At 51.3% G+C, this 21082-nt stretch overlaps 1 protein-coding gene and 1 long non-coding RNA gene across 2 annotated transcripts; both read right to left on the bottom strand.

The window, feature by feature from the left end:
- Positions 1-4193: 4193 nt before the first annotated feature.
- Positions 4194-9295, bottom strand: CD2H10orf71 (chromosome D2 C10orf71 homolog). The gene has a single exon (XM_042909036.1). It carries the CDS (start codon positions 9148-9150, stop codon positions 4897-4899), a length of 4254 nt encoding a protein of 1417 aa, XP_042764970.1. The 5' UTR covers positions 9151-9295; the 3' UTR covers positions 4194-4896.
- Positions 9296-13763: 4468 nt separating this feature from the next.
- On the bottom strand, positions 13764-20846 carry LOC122202195. The gene is made up of 2 exons (XR_006194509.1): positions 19869-20846; positions 13764-13864 (listed from the first exon to the last, which is right to left on the bottom strand). It is a non-coding gene; the product is annotated as an uncharacterized LOC122202195 (long non-coding RNA).
- Positions 20847-21082: the final 236 nt, after the last annotated feature.

Below are 21082 nucleotides of genomic sequence, written 5' to 3'. Positions count from 1 at the left end.
AGGGGAAAATATAGGACTGACCACAGAAGACAGGATGGCAGGCACCAACAATGTCACTTGGCAAATTATGAAGGCGGGGGAGTGGTGAGAGGGCTCTAAAGAGAGCAAGGGGCATCTCCGAGCTCAGGAAGAATGGCAACGAGAGATGGAGGTCAGGGCTGGGACCCAGGAGGAGCTTGAGAACAATGTTGGGACAGTGAAAGGGCTTACAGATGAAACTGCATTTGGATGAATGATGAACACAGCAAGGCTGGCTTTGCTTGGGGGTGATAATGTGCATAGCACCTTAATCCTCCATTATCTCCTTGTGTAGTGAGGTCACCGGCTCCACCATGCTGGAAGGGAGCCCTCGCTCCCCACAATGCCCCTCTTCCTCTCTTCTGAGAAGATCAGTCCATGGCTGCCTTTCAGAGCTTCCGGGCATGCCTGGGCCTGGCTCTGGGCAGGGCTGGTGGCTGCATGGACAGTGCTAGAACCGGCTGTGCCTTTGCCTGTCCTCAGTTTTCCTCCTGGAGGAGTGTCTCTGTGTCCTCCCTGCCCATAGGCAAACCCAGATGTGTCCTTCCTCCTCAGATTCCTCCACTGAAGGGTCTCCACTGGCTGGAACTCTGGGCCTGGGCAGCTCCAGGCCATTCGTGTGGGAAACCTGCGTTTATGAATCAGGGTATAGCAGAATCTCCTGGGGAGCTTCTCCATTTACAACTGTCCTTTTCCCACACCTAGAGTGTCCGATGAGGGGAGTCAGCAGTGGAGCCGGAACTGTCTGGCTAACAGTTGCCTGGGTGATGGAAAAGCCCCGACAGGCTTAGGCTTCCTTCCTGAGAGCCGGCAGGTGAGGGAGAGAAGCACTACCAGAATGCAGTGATGGATCCATGTGGAGTCCCAATGCAGGGAGGAGGCCTCTGCTCGGATGGCCCTGCTATGGTGGTACTAAGGACAGGTAAGCAGATGGTGACAGGCTCCGGTGACAGGGCCCGGAGCTCTCTCTGCTTAACTGGGACTACATATCCGCATGGTGTAGAAGGTCCACACAAGACAACTGTGTGTAACATTGTGGTGTTATCTGGGTCAAAGCGCTTTCCACATGCGTAGAATTTGGGTTTTGCCTACAGCTCCTCTTGCAAATACCAAAGTCTCACTCATATCTTTCACTCCTGGGGGCACCCCCTGTTTAGACTTTAGACTCATGACATTGTTATACGGGAGCCCCACATGCAGCCTGCGGTCTCAAAAGATGTCATTAGGACCCATCTGACATTGAATCCATCCCTGTCTTAGAAAAGGGTTCACTAGCTTCTGTGGCACATTTCTGGTGACGGGGGGCTTTGTGCCCCCTAAGCCACTCTAGCCATGTGGAGGCTGTAGTTAGGAGACATGCCCTTCTTGTAGTGGGTGTGAACCAGCCTCCCTGCAACTCTCCCACCCGACGTGTAAGGCTCTCTTCCCGTGCCCATGGCAAAGTTGTAGATATGAGGGCCTGGATGCATGTCCCTGAAATCTTTCCTTTCTGGGCCAGAGGCTCCTAACACTTTTCAAATTTTAATGTGCAAATGAATAACCGGGGAATCTCGTGGAAATGCAGACCGAGCTTCTGGGTTTCTAACAAGCTCCCTGGTAATGTGGAGACTGCCGATCCATTGGCCACACTTAGAGAAGCGTGAGTGGGGTGTCCACCCAGTAAGAGTGAGAGTGACCTGAGTTCCTGGCTTGACTCCCTCCCTCAGTGACTGTGTGACTTTGGGAAGTTACTCAACATCTCAGTGCCTTTGCTTCCTTTATGGTAATATGAGGCTAATGAGGGTACCTCTCCTAGGTCTGTTGAGGATGAAGGCCAGTCTCAAAGCTCCTGGCTCCAGGGCTGGCACATGCCATGTGGTTGACAATGTGAACCCTTGGTCACTTTCCACTGAATAGCCCCAGGACCTTTGATTGTTCCCTTGAGGTACTCTACATCTGTGTACCTTTACCAGAAACATGTAGAGGGGCCAAAACTCATAGGAGGGCCCGTGCACTAAATAGAAGATGTAGGCATGGCCTTGACCCACAATTTCTACAAATAATATGTTTTCACAATTCTCACCACTGCTCTATTAAACACAGTGGTAGAAATAATGGTTTTTCTGGGCAACTCAGAGGAGTGAAATATTAATTCAGAAACTGAAGGGACATATCAACAAAGGTCTATCCTCTGAGGCTACACTAGTTTCATTCCTGTGTTGGTTAAAAATGCTAAGTAACAATTAGCTAAATCATTGTACGTTGGTATGGTAAGGGAAGTCTATTAGTATTTAACAAATGTCATCTTCGTTTGCTAGATAAAAACTGGGAAGTTCTGGTGTCTTCAAAAGCTGATGTATTACTTGGTGTTTCCTAACTCAGTGTAGGTGCCGTTTCCTGTAGGAAACCCCTTTTCTTCCCAGGCTGAGTTAAGTGCTCCTCAGACCACCTTATTAAATTACTTACCACACTGGACTATAATTATCTTTCTTCTCTGTTAGATTTTACCAGATCTTATTATCATGGTATATCTTTAGTGTCCAGTGAAGTGCTTGGCATAGGGTGGGAACTCTAAAAATGTTTGTAAAAGGGGGGCAGGAGGAAAATAGAGAGAAAGAGAGAGAAAAGGAAGGAAGGGAGGAAGAGAGGGAAAAAGAAAGGAAGAGAGGGAAGGAGGGAGGGAGGAAGGAAGGAGGAGAACGGCATTTACAACTGAGTTGGTCTTCATTGACTTTTGTCCCTCGGAAGCATTACCTGCTTCTTAGCAATATAGGCACCTTGCTGTAAGTGATGGAGGCCCTCCTTCTGGCTGACCTGCTGGGGAGCCAGGTGTCCAAGGAATCCCTGCTCTCTGTGTGCATGTTGCATGCTGCCAGACACCCTGTTCCTTTTGTGCATTCATAGGGAAGTTGACCTTGATCTCTAAATATCTACCTTTATGCTTTTAGCTCCATCAGTAGCCCTGCTTATATTGTTTCTAAGACAGAAGATGGCTGCCTCGCCAAACATAAGCTCCCCTTGAGAAAAGTATATTTTTCCTTGTGGGGATGTCGTTACTACCACTATGGTTGTTTTTTAATTAAGGGACTCTACTTTTTTGGGGCAATTCTTTTCCTGGACCCTGAGAATTCTAAGATGAGGTATCACTTTCCATGTTTGAGTAAGAGGAAAGCAAGGTGAGGGGATGCTTGGCCCTGGTGGCAGAGCCAAGATTGCAGCTCGTTCTTCTCACTGGCATCCCAGTGGGTGACTCCTGGGAACCACACTTCTCGGACAGCAGCCTGCCTCTGTCCCTGCCTAAGCATCTGGTTGACTCACCGCGGCCCTGAGCTGGGGGACTTGTGTAGTATTTGCCCAGTGAAATTAAGGTGTGGCCGTACTTATTGGGAAAACAAACGGGTATAAGATCCCGAGTCCAAATCGTGATCAGGAATATGCTCAGAGTCCTTGTATCTGTGCGAGTCCGGGACTTGGTGAGCTCTGTGCCTTCCCGTCTGTTTCCAGCCCGGAAACAGCTATCTTTGCCAAAAGAACCAGGATGATGCGTTTTGTGGGGTCCCCTGGGATGTGGGCAGCATAGTCCCGACAGCTGCCTTGACAGCTGTCCTTTCTAAACAGAGAGGGAGACGTGTTTGCTCCCGTATTTCCCATAGCACAAGAATTACATTGCTTCAGCAGATGCTCTGGGTGGAAGTCTGTGGGGACAGGCCTGCTTTCCTTCTTAGCACAGTTGCCCGCAGTGGGCATCGGCTCACAGACTCTCTCTATTCTCAGAAGTACAGAGACAGTTATTGTATTTTGCTCCCCTGACCTGATTCACATACTTCCCTCCACATCCCCAAAGGTCAGGGAGTCGGGGAAATGCAATTTCCTTTTGAGTACAGGGCACAGGCACTGGTCACTAGATTGGGACAGCTAGGGCCTGACTCAGTTCCTTGGGCCAGCCTTGATGGTGGGCTTGGGTCTTCCTCCTCTTTGTCTCCCAACAGGAATGGAGAGCCTGGCCCCGAGACGGCATGGACAGGTGCTGAGGGCTCAAGGAGAGACACCGGGACCGTGGTGGGTGCCAAGGCTGCTCTGTTCAGACACGAAGCCCCTGCGTCCCGGTGGTGATGGAAGGCCTGGGAGGCACAAGGCACTTTACTCACCGGTGGAGACCCACCCCGACCCAGAGAAGAGAGACAGGAGTCCAGGACAGAATCACATCTGCAAACGTGTTTCACTTTTTAAAAGGTAGCCTTTTGTCGATCAGAAAATAGCCTTCAGAGGAAAGCTTCCTCAGTAAAGAAAACCCATTCTATCCAGATAAACATTTCTGCAAGATTGCCTTGGGTCAGTCCTCAGCCATCTCTGCCTGCAGTGAGCTGGAAATGGCTGCTGTGTTGGATCGAGGGTGGAGTTGTTGTCTATACCACGCTGGACCTGGAGGGGCTGGGCTGGGTGGTCTGCTTGCGGGCAGGGCTCAGCTCAGCGCAGTGCAGTGATTCTGGGGGCCTTGGGAGTTTGCTCACTGCATGAGCCAGCCCTTGAGAAGAAGAAGGTGGGCAGCTGGGGCAGAGCAGCCATTAGGAATCCTCTGGACCCGCCCCAGGGGCATAGCCAGAGGAGGCCAGGGACTAAGGGAGGGGAAGAGAGAGGGGGTCAGTGGAGCAGATCCAGGATCTGGGAAGGGGCTTGGGAGGGACCCGGTCATGCAAATAGCACCTTCCCAGGGAGAGAAGCCCTTCAGGTGGGGTTTTCTCAGAATCCCTACTTCCTTTGGGAATTTAGGGATCTCACATGGCTAAGTATGTGTTGGGGTGTGTGTGTGTGTGTGTGTGTGTGTGTATTGTTTGGGGAAAGGGGAAGTAAGTTCTTCTGGGTTTATCTGGGGGCGGGGAGGTTAATCAGACGCAATTCTCAAGAAATGCCTTCTGTGGCGAAGTCCTCTAGGTCGTTGGTGGAGATGATGCCCAGGCGTGGGGCATCTCCCCCCTCCTCCCCCAGGCTTGGGGAAGGAGCATCAGGGCGTTGGCCTGCAGAGTGCCGGGTGGGGTCGCCTCTAGGCCTAGGGCCCAGCTGAAGCTGCAGGCCGGCCTCTCGGGCCCTCCGGGGCCCGGGCCCAGCTGCCTCGGTGGTGTGAGGGCCCTGATTTAGGAAGGTGGGGGCAGACAGCTGAGAGGAGCAGCGCAGAGGCATCAAGGCCGTCACGGGCAGGGGCCGAAAGTGGGGGTACAGCATGTAGGGAGCATCCGGAGTGTCTGGCGGGGGTGGCTCCGGGGAGCCCCCCTCTGAGGTTGGGATGGAGACCTTGACGTATTTGCCCGTCTCGGGGTCATAGAAGGTCTTGATTCTCACCTGGAGTGGCAGATCGAAGACAAAGTACTCTCCAGATTGGGGGTCTTGGAGAACCTTCTGGGTGGCAGGGTAAGGGGGCAGGGGAGTAAGGGACTGGGATCCCCCAGGCTGCCTCCTGATGGGCTCTGAGAAGGCAGACACTGAGTGGCGGTGGATGGGAGGGGGCAGGGAGCGGACCCCGGGGCACCTGGGTCGGGGCCTCTCTCCGGGGGCTGGTGGCCCTCGTTCAAGGTCCTCCAGGCACGGCTTTTCTTCCAGGGGTTCGCCATGCTTTTCTTGCAGTTGGTCGGTCTTCCTCCTCTTGCTGGCCAGCTTTTTTGCCCGCCGCAGGGCCTTCTCTGTTTTGGGTGGGACTGCAGGAGGCTTGCTGGCCGCCCTCTCCAGTGGGGCGGGAAGTTCTGGTTTCTCAGGGAGGCCTGCTGAGCCGGCGGCCGTGTCCAGCACCAAGCCTCTTGGAGAAAGTGTCCTGAGGTCTTCTGCAGGTGGCTCAAGTTGGGGGTCCGAGCCAGCCTCCCACGTGAGGGCGTGGGTCAGGTCCTCCCTGCGGGCCACCCTGGCAGAGTGGGGGCTGGCCCAGGGACTGGTGTGGGGAGGCTCCCCCGGCAGCAGGCCCAGCTCGCGGGGGGCCTGGGAGGCATCGTCCCAGACGCTGCTGGCGGCAGGGGAGCACGCGCTGCTCTCATCCGGGGAGCTGGCATTGGGGGAAGTTGCCATCTCACCGGGGACCAGTCTTCTCCCCGGGGGCCCTGCTCGGGGTGTAGACAATAAGTGACTTTTGAAATCTTGTGTGTGCTCTTCCCAGCAGGTTCCCGGCTGCTGTGGGGGTGGCTGGTCTTCCAGGTCGCCCTCAGGCAAAGCGATGGTGGGGATGCACCTTGGAGCATCTAGCTTCCCCTGGACTGTGCAGCTGTTCTTGCCATCGTTTGCCACAACTCGACGTGCAGCCTCTGGGGGTGGCTTCAGCCCTTCAGCCTCTGCCACGAGTGGAGGAGATGCGATGTTCCCCGTTGGGGCTGGCACCTGCCCGTGGTCCTCTGTGCTCTCCCAGGCCATGTGCTTCAAGTGTGTGCCCTGCGTGTTAGCGGCTGTAGGCGTGTTGGCCACTTCCTGGCTCTCAGGGCCACAAAGACCAGCCTCTTCTCCCCAGCCTGGCTTTGGCAGGTCTTCCTCTTTGTGGCCGCTGCCCAGAGGGTCCTCTGATGACATGGCCCTCAGGAGGGGCAACATGATGGGTTTTATCACGGGGGTGGCCCTGAGGGTGTTGTCTTTAATTGCAAACAGTTTGTGCTTGTTCATAGTGGAAGATGGCGAGGGGGTAGGGTCTCCGGTTGGATCCTTACTTCCCGCGATCCAAGTGCCTCTGAAGTTGGCTTCCTCTCTCGATGACTTCCTGGGTCTACATCCAGACGAGCTTTCCCCTTCTTGCGACGATGCCCCCTGGCTGTGCTCCTGCACGCACACCTGCCCGTTACTTAAGGCACTGTGCTGTGTCTCGTCTTTCCCTATTGCTTTCTCCTTCTCGTCCTTCTGACTGTCACCTGCACTTACGTCATTCCTCCTGTCTTCCTGCTGGCTCTCCGTGAACCACGTCTTCTGCTGGTCCTCAAAGGAGGCAAAGGACTGGTCTGAAGAGCTGGTGCTGAATTTGGCCTTACCTTTGAAGCATGGCATGAAATCCGATTGGCTGTCACTGTAAAACACATCTTCTTCCTCGGGAGAGAGAGGCCCTGGGGAGAATTTCTGGTTGAAGTTTGGATTCTGAAGTCCTGCCTCTCTCTCGGGTTCTGTCTCTTGAGACACAGATCTCAAGAACCCCTTTTCTAGGCTGGGAGTCTTTGGTTTCTCTGCAGCCTTCCCTGCCTCAGGCTCTCTACTGCAAAGCCGCAGAGACAGGTGCTTCCTGGGGCACTGTTCCCTCGACTCTGGATACTTCCCAGACCTGGTGGTGCCCATTTCCGGTTCTCCGTCGTCCTTCTCATAGCTGTTCCTGTCAGCTCCCTCCCCATTGACGGAGAAGGGGGCTTGGGTGATGGCTGGAGGTGAGTTAAGAGTTAGATAGTTGTCCACAGAGGCTGTACCAGGGTCAGCTTTAGGGTCCATCTGGGTACTGATGTGTGACACAGAAGGGGCATCAGCTGCCCTTTCCTTAGAAAGCTCATTTGGAGGGCTCTCCTCAAGCCCATTGGGAAGGATGATCCCATTGCTCACGGGTTCTTGCTTGCCCCTGGTTTTCTCCTCGAGGCCTTTCGAGAGAGGTGAGGGACTATATGTGCTCTTGACACGCTTCCGTACATCCTTCAGGTTGAACAGCAGGCTAGGGGCTTTGGATTTGTAGCTGTCCCGAGACTGACATTCACTGGGTTCCTTCTCTTGGTACCCGTTTAGCTGTCCTGAGGGTGATGGGGTTATCTCCACCGGCTGGCTGTCAGATGGCTCCAGGATATTCTTGGTGGGTATGATGGGGGTCAGAAGCTTACTGATGTTGAAAGGAGGGCTGTAATGCTCGTTGGGGTCCATGGGCATGTCAAGAGCCTCGTTTTCTGGAAACTGTCCCTGGGGATTGTGCTTTGTGTACAAGGCTGGGCCTCTTCTGGTGGCCTGCTTCTTCTCTTCCGATGCATCTTGTAGACTTTCCTTCTTTCCTTTGCCGGACTTTGGTTTCCTCCATGGTGGCTGGGTGGGCTTCCCCTGAAGGTCGGGCTGGGAGCTAGAATTTCCCTCTGTACCGAATACCTGGGGCCCCGAATCCCGAGGTCCCCAGGGTCCCGATGCAGAGAGAGCCCCTGCTGCCAGCCTGCTCTCCTCCTGACTGCAGCTGGCCCGGGCCTGGCAGGGGGAGACTTTGTGCTCAGAGGCCGGGGGCTCTTTTAACAAGGGCGTGTTCTCGTAATGCTTGGGGGCTTTGCTTTCTGGGACAGGGTCAGCAGCCTCCTTTCTCTCGGGCAGCCGCGGTTGGTGGGCATTCCACGACTCAAAAGCACTGTTTTCACTATGAAGAAAGGTCCCTTTGCGAGGCCACTCCTTACCTCTTCCAGACTCGCCCTTGGATGGCTTGTGGGGAGGAGAGGGGAACTTTGACTCGAACGCATTGGCTGCGTTTTCAGATGTTGGGAGGAAGCTGCTGGAGCTGTGACAGGCCATCTCGGGGTTCTTGGGGGACTCCTGCTCTCCGTGCTTCTTGCCAGGCTGGTGGCTACTCTGATGGGCTCCAGAGACTTCAGCGGGCACCCTCCTGACAGTCAGAAAGGCAGAATCGAAGCAGAAGTTGACGCCACTTTCTGGAAGAGGAGCAAATTTGGGGGGGTTCTTGAGAGCCGGGGGCTTACTGGTTGGGGGCCTGCTGTCACAGCGTTGGCTCTCAGTCCTGTCAAAAGACTTAATTAGCGATGACACTTTAGAAACAGGCTTGTTGCTGCTCCTCAGGCCGGAAACTGGCACCTCCAGTCTCCTCTGGGCTGGCGTCAGTGGGGGGCTGCTTTTGGGATACTTCTCCTCCCCTTGAACGTACTTGGGTAGCTGCTGGAACGTGGCTGCCCAGCCCGAATGCTCGGTGCCTTGTGACGGTAACTGGCTCCAAATACCGCTTTTCCTGTGGGTGTGGCTCACCGTTCCCTGGTGAAGACTCCCAAACACCTGGCGGGTGATATCCGGGGACAGGGTCAGGTCGGAGTCGTGGAAGGATGTGTCCTCTGAGATGCACAAGCTTCGGAACGCCCGGTCTGTGAGGCTGCTCACCTCCCTGTCTGCATCGTCCAGCACACTGCCGATGCTCGAGGAGTCGCTGAACCCGTCCGTGCACTTCTTATTCCCCTGCATCGTCCGCCAGCTAGGAAGACTGTCCCCCGGTCAGCCAGCGGGTGCCTCTGGGTGACGGTTCTAGAGGGGTTAGATGCAGCCCTCTTTCCACAAAACTAGACCTTCCTGGTGACCAGACGCAATTGTAAAGTGGGATTTTTTTTTTTTTTTTCTCTGCAAAAGAAAGACGTGCAGGGTATGAACAGGCTATCCGACTTAGCGGCTCCCTGTGAGAGCTACACACTGGTCCAGATGGGTAATGGTGCCTGTGGTGGTTAATTTTATGTGTCATCTTGGCTGGGCCCTCATGCCCAGTTTTTGGTTAAACACATCTAGATGTTGCTATGAAAGTAATTTTAAGATGTAATTAACATTTAAATCAATAGACCTTGGGAAAAGCAGATTACTTGCTCTCCATGCTGCGGGTGAGCAGCATCTCAAAGACTGAGCTCCCCAGAGGAAGGGAGGATTCAGCCCCCAGTCCTTGGACTGCGGCTGCAACACTGACTCCCCCCTGGGTCTCCAGCCTGCCCCGCAGATGTCAGACCTGCCAGCCCCCATCACTGCAAGAGCCAGGTCCTTAAAATAAATCTCTTTCTGTATGTGCACATCCTATTGGTTCTGCTCCTCTGGGGAACCCTGCCCAAGACAATGTCTAAAGTTCAGATGTGTCATTTTTGCAGAGAGGTCTTCCCTGACATTCCATGGGGGTGTCCCCTCCCCACTTTCTCTCACAGTACCTGGTTCATCCTCTTTGTGGTACTGAGCATAATCTAAAGTTAAGTTGCCCATCCCATCATTATACTGTAAGAGCCAGGAGCTCAGGAGCCGCTAGACTGTCTGTCTGCTCATTGAACTTGTCCTGGAGCCACCCCAAGAGGGCACAATCCCCAAGAGCCTGCATCACCTGGGCCCCTCAACTCTCCGACTTGCCCTTGGGTGTGACCATTGGGAGATGCTGGGTGCAGCCTGGAAAGACCTAGAATCCCTGGCATTTCTCCCCCATCCCTGATTCTGGCTATGGTGTGGGGTCTTGGCAATTCTGCGGTCCTCCCTCGCTATGGCCCCTCCCCTGGCCTCGGTCTCTTTCTTGGCCCAGCAACACTGCTCCCCTTCTCCCTGGGGGCTCCCGGGGGCGGGGCGGGATGTCTCCCATTCCTCCTGAATAGCTCCACGTGCTGAGGTCTCCCGAATTCTTATGGCCTGTTATGGTCCCTTCATTAGATTTTCTTCTTTTTTTAAAAAAAAATTGTGGTGAAATATACAGGACACAAAATTTACCAACGTAAGCACTCTAAGTGCACAGTAGTGTTAAGTACATTCATACTGGTGCAACCACCATTCCTCTCCAGAACTTTTTACAACATCCCAGACTGAAACTCTGTACCTGTTAAATGCCAACTCCACTCCCCACTCCCCCCTACTGCCAACCTCAGCCCTGGCAGCCACTGTCTATTTTCTGTTTCTATGAATTCGATTACTCTAGGCACCTCATACGAGTGGAATCACACCGTATTTGGTTTTTTATGGCTGGCTGATTCACTTAGCAGAATGTCCTCAAGGATCATCCATTTCCATCCTGTTTCCCCGCCTTTTTAAGGCTGAATAGTATTCCCGTGTCATCACATCCTTGCCAGCACTTGTTAGTTTCTGTCTCTCTCTCTCTCTTTTTTTGTAGTAGCCATCTTAATGGGTGTGGGGCTGTACCTTGCATTTCCTTCTGGGTCCTGTCTGAGATGCTGCTTCCGCTGGGGACCCTGGCCACTTCTCCCGAGGTACATACTTACGCTGCCTGGAACACGCCTGGCCCAGGCAGGAGAAAAGTCAAGGAGCACATGACAAGTCAGCTAAAGTAGCAAGTGTAGACCCTAGCATGGGCCCAAGTGGTGGGCATTTGGGACGGTGAACATCTGGCAGGGTGCTCTAAGTTGTCAGCTGACAGATGACACTGTCACACAGTGGCTTCCTTCCCATTGGCAGTAGAAGCTGGCAAGGCTGAATTCTTCCCTCCTTGGCTGGCTGGTTGGAAGGATAACACTGCCAGGGCTTTAGGGGATGGAACATGAAGATGCTTCCATCAGGGAGGTAGGGCCTGCACACCTTGTGTCCCTGTCCTGTCCTGGCCCCACGTGGGGGACAGTGCACGAGGTGTCATGCCCAGGCCTGAGGCTGCTGGGCCAGCAGCATTGTGTTTCAGTCCTGGAGGCCAGCCTTCTTTGGGGCTTTTTGTTTCCTGTGTCTCGACCACAGCCCTCCGGTGGGTTTCCAGTGTTGACTCATTGGCAGGCAGACCTGGTTTTATGAATGGGAGAACTGAGCGGGCTGTGCTGGAGAGAGGAAGGACCACAAATTTTAGCAAACCCCCAATTCACTCTGCAAAAGCCTCTAATGACGTGCTCCTCAGCCCTGCCTTGAAAATCAGGGCTGCTTCTCCCAGAAAGCATATTACAGGCCTTTTAGGGGGCAGAGGACATCTGCCTCAGCCCTCGGGCCCTGCTGGCTGGCCAGCCTCACTCCCTTCCTCACAGGCTTCCCCTTCTAGGCGGCACGCCTCTGGTCACAGGGATGGGAGCATTTGGATGTCAGGGAAAGTTCTGGCCGTTCTGATCAAAGGAACAATCCCTGTGGTTTCCACCCTGTTGACGCCCTCTCTTCCTGGTCGCACGGGGACACAAATCCTGGAATGGAGTGTGTTTGTTTGCTAGAGCTGACACAACGAAGTACCACAAAGTGCTGGCTTACACAACAGAAAGTATCTCCTGGTGCTAGAGGCTGGAAGTCCCAGATCGAGGTGTCAGTCGGGTTAAGTCCTTTTGCAGGCTGCAAGGAAAGGGTCTGTTCCAAGCCATTCTTCTTGGTTTGTAGATGCCCATCTTCTGTGTCTTCTCACTGTCTTTCCTGTGTTTCTCTCTGTCCAAACTTCCCCTTTTTATAAAAGCATCAATCCTTTAGGATTAGAGCCCACCCTAATGATCTCATCTTAACTAATTACAGCTGCCATGACCCTATTTCCAAGTAAGATCTCATTCTGAGGTCCTGGGGGTTAGGACTTCAACATGTGAAAATTTGGGGAATACAACTCAGCTCACAACACCGAGGCCTTCAGTCTGCAATCTTGAGGAACGAGCAATGACAATTAAAGACAAATATGCTGAGGACAACCTGGTGGGCAGGACAGTCCTGGGTCATCAATGACATGGCTGAGCGGTGAGTCTGTGCCAGAACTACCTGCTCTGGATTTGTGTGATTGGGGTGGGGTGGGGGACTTTAGTGGCTTCGACCACGGTGGGTCAAGTTTTCTGGATCTTGAGGTCCTGCCAATACAGTCAGGGAGGCTTCTGGCACCCTGAATGCTGGGGTCTTGGTCTTGGCAATGGCTGTGCTCCATAATGGTAATACTGGGGTTTCCATACTTCCACATTTACGTGAAAATAGGACAGTAGAGATTTAAATTTAGAGTCTTAAAGTAAGCAACTCCCAGCCAATTAAATACCACCCCCATTAGCAGATATTTGTTATTTTTTGAACGCTCAGCTTCCATCCATCTCCTCTGAGTAAAAGCACTTGATAACTTTGGGGCAATTTCCTGTCTCCACTGTGGTTAGTCTTGGTGGGGTTGAAAGTTCAAGGTGCCTGCCGAGATCTCCCCGGGTCCAGAGCAGACGTGAGACCCAGGCCAGGCCCTTTGTACTGTTTCTTCTAAAGTGATGCCAGGATGGAAATGTGCTCGAACGTTCTTTCCAGTGGCAGAGCTGTCTGCTCACTCTTGCCCAGGCTGGGACTTCACCATTCACCTGGAGTCTGCAAGGGCTCCATTTTCCTTTTAATACTCATCTATTTCAGCTGAATTTGCCCAGTTTCTGTTTCTATTGTGCATGGCCAAAGAACTCTAATTGATTTTGGGTTGTGTCGTAATTCCACACACTAATAAAAGATGTCCACTGATATTTGGAGTATTCAGAAAATACAGTAGTTTCCCCTTATCCATGAGGGATACATTCCAAGACCCCCAGTGGATGGCTGAAAACTGTGGGTGGTAGTATCGAACCCTGTCCACACTATGTTTAACCTATGATAAAGCTTACTTTATAAATCAGATGCAGGAAGAGATTAACAACAATACGATAGTATACAATAGTAAATAGAACAATTATCACAATATACTATAATAGAAGTTATGTGAATGTGGTCTCTCTCTCTCAAAATCTGACTGTACTGTACTTAACTTTCTCGTGATGATGTGAGATGATAAAATGTCTATGTGAGGAGATGGCAGGGAGTGAATGACGTGGGCACCGTGAAGTAGGGTTAGGCTATTACTGACCTTCTGACTGTATGTCAGAAAGAAGGACCATACATGCTTCCAGACCATGGTTGACTTCAGGTGACTGAAATCGCAAAAAAGCAAAACCATGGATAAGGGGGAGCTACTGTAACCACATTTCTCCTGCCTTGGGAAGAAGAGAGGCCTTTATTCAGATAACTTCTTCAATTCTGATTTGATTTCCCTGGCTTCAGATGGGACAGTCATAAATTTGGTTTCACCCTCCACCTCTCCCTCTCGTCTCCCGATGTCCAGTGGAGCCACCACAGCGGCTGACAACCGAAAGTGTTTCCTTGGGTTGGTTCCATACCTGTTATGGCAGTGGGGACTGCAGGTGCCTGCCTCGCTGGGTTTTAGGGTCTGTAGTTTTAAAACTTCTCATGCTTGCATTCACTGTTATCATTGCCCCATCTAGAAAGAAGAAAAATAATATTAGTGGACCCAACTGACCAACTGGTCAAGCACATACTGGGTGCAAAAGATGTCTTTAAATGTCAGTAAGACACTTGGCTTTGAAAGCGAACTGTCTTACTGACATTTAAAGACATATAGGGACGCCTGGGTGGCGCAGTCGGTTAAGCGTCCGACTTCAGCCAGGTCACGATCTCGCGGTCCGTGAGTTCGAGCCCCGCGTCAGGCACTGGGCTGATGGCTCGGAGCCTGGAGCCTGTTTCCGATTCTGCGTCTCCCTCTCTCTCTGACCCTCCCCCGTTCATGCTCTGTCTCTCTCTGTCCCAAAAATAAATAAAAAAAGTTGAAAAAAAAAATTAAAAAAAAAAAAATAAAGACATATATATATATGTCTATATAATGTATGCATATATATGTGTATATATATACTATATATGCCATAATTATATTATATAGTATATAATTATATAATATATAAATATATTATAATATATAATATAATATAAATGTATATATATAAATACACATGTATATGTATATATTTAATCTGCACTAGAGATTAAATATTATATATTATAAAATATTATATTAGAATATATAATATAAAATATATTATATATAATCATATATTATAATTATAATATATAATATATATGTATATATATGCATATATATGTATATATATAAATGCACATATTATGTATATATTTAATCTGCACTGGGGCTCAACAAAATTCCAGACATAGACATTTTTGGTGAAAAACAATATAGGGCCAGTATCCATACCTTCCAATATTCATTAATTCATCTCTGGTCCAAGGAATCTTCAGGAACCTGTACTAAACTGTTGGGATTTCTAATACGATTGGCGCAGTCGTGAATTATTTTTTGCTAGTCATATCTGACCAAAGGCCCTTTCCCACGTGGATTCATAACTCAGGTTTTGCAGTAAAGAGAATTGGAGTGGCAGAACTTGAATCCACTCAGCAAGCTGTAGCGCGGTGTTCGATTTATTGTTGGCAGGAGGCTTGAGTATCTATTTTGACAGCTAAAAGAACCAAAAAGCTGCCCAGGAGAATTCGAAGAGTGTACAGAATAAAGTGTAAGCTAATTAAAATAAATCCATTATGCAAATTTTAAATGCAGACCATTGGAGCTTCCTCAAGACCTTCCACACCTCACAGCTCCTGGATAATTGATCTGGTCCGTGGTAGTTTATTAATAATATTAATAATCATACTAACTCAGATTTGTGGAGTACATTTCTTTGGAGGCTCACAGAGGGCTTTGTGTCTACCACCATCTGTCTGGCCTCGTCCCTGACTCCTAGGCTGTCCTTTGTCCTCACACCATGCCGGGTTCCCTATCTCAAGCTCATGCCGTATTGTCACAGGTCACATATCATAAGCCACATATCCCGGGAATTGATGGTAGCTTCATTTTCTTCTCAACTAGAAAGAAAATCCCCTGAACCCAGAAAAGAAATCTTTAAACACAGAAAAGTAAATCAATTACTTGCCTTTGTGGACTGAGCTTGTCAACATGGAAGCAATGCTCAAACTAGGCATAGAAAAGAAGGAGCAAGAATGAAAGAGACATTCCACTGGAATGGAGGAGGACTGCTGACCTTGGATATTAAGACCATCTGAAAAATTCAGATTGACGCTTTTGTGTCACTAGATAGTTGGTCCATTTCATTGCCTGCCACTCCACTGAGATGCAGCTCAGAGATAAGGACGAAATCAGTCCATGTGGCATGTGGCCGAGACGTAGATGTAGAAGGGTGTGGTGACGTTTATTTTGTGAACATTTAGGGAGACTATCACTCTGTGCTTGGATTCATGGACTCACTGTCAGTGCTGCTGAAACACACTTTTTAGATGCTGACAAATCTGCCCCACTCACTGCTTCGGGGACTCCCTTGGGCTATGCAACATTCATTCTCAGCACCGCATTCAGGAACAGCTTGTAAAACTCAAATCTGTTCATGTCAACCTCTTTATTAGAACCCCTCAATGGTTTCCCAGTTTTCAAGAGTGAAAATCAGCCTCCTTAACAAAAAGCCTTCTTTTCCATCTTCCTCTTGAACTATTCCCCCCCCCCCCCCTTGGCTTTCCAGAGTGTGCCTCAGAGCCTTTGCACACATTGTTCCCTCTCCCTGGAATTATTTACTTTCACCTTTTCCCTATTACCTGCTTAACTCTTACATATGCTTCCGAACCCAGCTCACGGGACCCTTCAATAAGGCAGCTTCTTTAGGCTATTTTAAGTCTCCCTGTTATATGCTTTCATATCTGGCCATACCCACTCCTTTGCAGTACTTAATATAATTGTACTTAAGTAGTTAACTGGGTGATTATTATTTAATGTTTGTCTTTACTGATAACCTGGGCGCTTCTCTGTGGCTGTGTCCCTGTCTGGCTGGCTCTCCAGGCTACCCTCAGGGAGCATAGCGCACAGTGCAAGAAATATCTGGTAAATGAGTGAGCAAATCATTTTACCTCTGTCATATTATTCACACTGCTGACTGGCTTAGCAGGACTTATTTTATGGGAAGTCAATTATAATTCGATTCATTCCAGAATTATCACAAATCTCAAATTAGTGAATTTGAATTCAAGTGGATTTCATTTACTTTTTGATTCCCAGCCCTAAAATATGTAAAGTCTGCCTGTGGTAAGAGGTGGGAACAGGTGGAAGAGCTGTCTTAGAGACGGCTCCCAGGCTGGCACGCTGGAAGGCGTTCATTTGCACCATGGCATATACCATTTAAGTTGGGATTGAGTTTCAGGTTAATCCGGGAGAAGTAAGAAGCAACTTCATGACCTCTCCATTTTCCCATTTGTCTTGTTAATTGCACTCAGGGCTCCAGTTGGGGGATGACTTTGATTCCCTCCGGAGGGCCAGCATCCAGTAAATATTTGTTGAGTACATTAACTGGGGTGTTGTTTACGGTCACATCACAAATAGTCATTAACTGATACATTATCTAAATCGTGGGTGCCAGCAGATGGCATGTTGGCCTCTGCCCTGTGTTGTACAGGCCATCCTGGAGAACACCCACAGCACTCTCTTTTCTGGTCCTCCCGACGCTCCGCCTGCTGATGCCAGATGCTGGGAAAGCTGGCATCGGGTAGAGCAGGTTCTGCAAAGCATCAGGATGCACAAGGGGTTTGGGGTACCCCGGCAGGAAGTAGTGGACTAGACTTTCCCGTTCAGCTGCTGGGGCGGGGTAAAGGGGCTGGTGACGCATCCATCTTGAAGACTTGCTTGGTGGGGGAACTGGGGGCATGTCTGCACCCCTGTGGCCTTCAGCCTGGGAGAGTTAACACTTGAGGATGTATTTTGTTTTTTCCTTATTGCCAGGGTCATCTTTTGGGGTCAGAATACCTATCAGACAAACCACATCTGAGTGTGCATCCTCATGAATCAGCTTTTTCTCCTGACGTGCAACGAAATGCCCTCTGCACAGTCATCACTAGGTTCTGTCTCTTCTGAAATGTTTTCTCGTGTGGTGCTGTTTTCTGTGCCACACTGCAGGATGCTGTCGAACCATCGTGCACTGGAATATGCCGACTTCTGCAGATACAGTTTCCTCTCTTCTGGTCCCTTACAAATGCCTCTGCGCGACCCCAAAGGCCCTCTTGGTGGCAGAGCTGGGGCTCTCCCCATGCTCGCCTCTCTCCAGGCCTGCGGTGCGCTGATGAAGGAGCAGTAGGCCCAGGTGACTCTTGGCTTGGCTCCTTGGAGTCCTACTCTCGCTGCCGGCCATGTCTCTTTGTGTCCCCCGGCCACCGACTGCTGACTGCTTCCTCCTCAGCTCTCCTCTTCCTTGTAGAGTTTTTTTTTTTTTTTTTTTTTTTTTTAACGGCTTTATTCCACTTCATCTGCTGTAAATCCATCTTTCCAACAAGGTCTTGAGCTCCTTGGAGTGAGAGCCCCGACCTGCTTCGTCTTTGACTGAGAGGATCGCCGGTGCATGGTGGTCACTCGGCACTGTTTTCAGCTGCTGCAGCTGAACGCGCTTCTTGACTCGCAAGGGTGTGAGGACAGAGGCTTGCTGCAAGTGTGTGGTGTGGTTGCAGGAGGGCTGAAAGCTCTGCCACCCCGCGGTCTCCTCGCCTCCCACCGGGCTCCTGGCTGGAGCCCGCCCAGGCCTGAGACGGACGACACACAGCCCGACTTCTGCTGGTCTGTCCCAGGCAGTGTGGACAGGAAGTGGCTGGAGGAGGGGGCTCATACCCCTCGCCCTCTGCACACCCTTCTCCAGACGCCCTACATACCGCTACTCATCCCAGCCCCGTGGCTGAAGAATGGTTGGGATATTTTGTATCAGAGTTCTCCGTAAAATTAATCATCACATACTTCAGTTAAAAACACGTGTTCATTGTTTATCTGAAATTCAAATTTCACGGGACATCCTGTTTTTTATCTGGCAACCCGAGGTCCTCACGACTTTTGGAACCCAGAGCGGGTCACCCTCGGCGGAGGCCAACGCAGTGAGTCAATACAGGATGACTCATGTCTGCACGTCACCCTGCAGTTCGGGACACATGTGTTTGATTCCCATCATCTCTATGAGGTGGAGTGAGCGGGCCTGAACTGTCACCATTTTCTAGGTGGAGAAGGAAAGACACAGAGAGGTGCAGAACGTTGTTCGGTGTCACACAGCCTGTAAAGAAGAGAACCAAGGCTGGGATTCAGCTCAGGCTCACCATCACTCCACGCCTCCTCCAGGAAGCAGTCTTGACCCTCTGGTCCCTGGGCTCGGGCACGGATGGGCGTGTCTTGGGCTCGTGGGCTGCAGTTCAAGGGGGGATGGAGGGCCGGGATGGAGAAGAGGAGGGTTTTTGTTTCTCATCACCTCCCACGGATCTTCTCAGCTCCAGTTTTCGTGAGAACCACAGGAATGGACGTGCTGATTCAGCTGGTGAGCAGAGGTCCTCCCTGTCGGGGAAGGCAGACGGCAGGCAGGTTCGGGTGAGCCTTGCAGAGCCGGGAGGGATGCTCTCCAGCTGCTAAGAAGGCCGTTTCGTTCTCCTCTGGTTCCTGTCTTTGCACAGGAAGCCATTGGGGTTTGCTTTGCTGCTGGGTTTGACCACTTGCCTGTAGTGTGGTTTTTTTGAGCCCTGGCTCTTTGGGTGGATTTAATTACCTTAATTGAATGGTGTTTTCACTTCTCAGCAAAGCGGAAGCAGGAAGCTGGTGGAGAGGACAGGGGTTAGCTTTATCACACCCAGAAGGCCCTAACAAATTGGAATTGATTCTTCTTGGTATTCTTTCTGGGTGGTTTTTTGAGATGTTGAGGTAGGCATGCCTTGAGGAGCAGTTCAGCGTAGCGAACACGACAGCCCCCTGTCTGTGTGCTCACGGGCCCTGTTCTAGTCTGTGAATGCACAGACGGCCCACAGGCAGCCTTTCCCACCCACCCCACACCAGGCCATTGCCTTGCTCTGGACCCCTGCCCAGAGCCAAGCTCTTTGACCTCCCTGTGCCATTGCCAACAGCCCTCCCGCTTGGCAGTTTCCGAGAGAACGCCCTTGTCTACATCGTATATTTTACAAGGTGAACGAGGGTGGCAAAATCGACTTCCTCAGTTGGGGTCCTTCGGAAGGGGGAGCAGGGCACATGCCTGTGATCACTCATTCCTCACTAAAACCCATGATCCCGCGCCTTACAGGTGAGGGAATTGAGGCTACCTGGGTTACTCGCTGTGTCCTGGGGAGTGCTGGAGCTGGGATTGCGAATCTTTTCTCCAGGGCCCTGCTTCCTGGCCCCATGATGATTCCTCCTCGGCTATCCCCAGTGTGATGATTGCTCTGTCCTTTTAACTTTTGGAAATTAGAAATTTCAAGGTCATTACATTGTGCCGGAAGAAAACATGGGCTCTCATATAGCAAACTTGAAGGTCTTTCGTGCCATCATTCGCTTCACAACTATCCCCAGAGCCCTACTGTGTGCCACCCTGTTCTGGAGCTGGGGATACGGCGGTGGTAGGACTGACCTGGGCTCTGCCTTGTGGGACTCAGGTGAATCTCCACGGACACGGGGCCACATATACCTCAGATTGCCTCAGATTGGCTTCCATTGGGCAGGGTCTCTCATGCATGGAAAATGCAACTTTGATTTGTACACGGGTCATTGTGCATCTGGTTTGGCCATTTTGGTTCCACTGGTCTGGAGTGAGCAGGGTAAGAGGGTGGGCCTACATCCTGGCCTGGTTGAATGGCCCCAGCCTAGGAACTAGAACTGGAAAAACAAAGGCTCTCAGACTGACCCCACTCTCTTGTGCCCTGGGAGAGGACAAGCCTGGCTTCCTCCAGCCCCAGGAATACAGTGTACAGGAATGCACCAGGGGCCCCAACGGCAGCGCTGGCCTGGCCCGTGTCTGAATCTTCCCTGAATCGCATCACATGTGTGAGGGGTTTCCAAGCCCTGCAACATGTAGGAGTCCAGGAATCGCAGGGAATGTGGCTGGAGGAACCAGCTTGGCCAGGCTCGTTGGACTCACAGAGCCAGTTGTGAGCAGGTGATCACAGCTACTGTGGGCATTCTGCTGCGCTCAGGAGATAGCAAGGGAGGAGAGAGGCTTTCTCCCTGGAGCTCAGCTCAGTCTGAATCGCATTTCCTTCCTAGGTCACCAGTCTGCCGTGTCTGGACGGGACATTTCCTCAGGGGCCTCTGAGCATTACCCATGTCTGCAGCTAGAGGTCAGGGAGCCTGGCATAAGGAAGGCCAGGCCTGGTCTAACTGAGTTCCCCACACGCCCAGTGGAGCTCCCAGTCGCAGGATAATGGGGGAGAAGCAAGATAGAGAGGCCAGGGGAGGAACGAGAGAGGTGGAGAGAGGGGCTGAGTTCAAAGACCCAGCAACTTGACCCTGCTGGCTCCTGTTTTGTTCCCTGGTTGTGTGACCGGGGGGCTGAGTAATGTTTAACAACTGGCTGTCCGGGGCAAAGTTCCTGCTTTGTAGCACCGGCTGATTTCAGTGGCCGACACCCAACTGCTGACCCAGTATTGTGGCAGTTGGTCTGACATACAGATAGTGGACCATCCCATGTACGGGGGCTCCGGGAGCCTCTGGATTCTCACTTTGATAAGGATCCTTGGGCAGGGGTCTCGCAGCCCTGTTTCTGACCATTTCTGGTGGCCGGCCACTGTCGGGGAACACTCCTTGGAGTTCCCAGTGGCCAGATGTGCTAGACTCAGCCAGAGCTGT

This window comes from Panthera leo, chromosome D2 (genome assembly GCF_018350215.1).
Source record: "Panthera leo isolate Ple1 chromosome D2, P.leo_Ple1_pat1.1, whole genome shotgun sequence".
In the NCBI taxonomy this organism is placed as follows: domain Eukaryota; kingdom Metazoa; phylum Chordata; class Mammalia; order Carnivora; family Felidae; genus Panthera; species Panthera leo.
The sequence above is the reverse complement of the archived record's forward strand: the minus strand, read 5'-3'. Positions and strand labels throughout refer to the sequence as shown.

Coding starts and splice junctions, on each gene's coding strand:
- CD2H10orf71 (XM_042909036.1), bottom strand. CDS start 9,150: ATGCAGGGGAATAAGAAGTGCACGGACGGGTTCAGCGACTCCTCGAGC.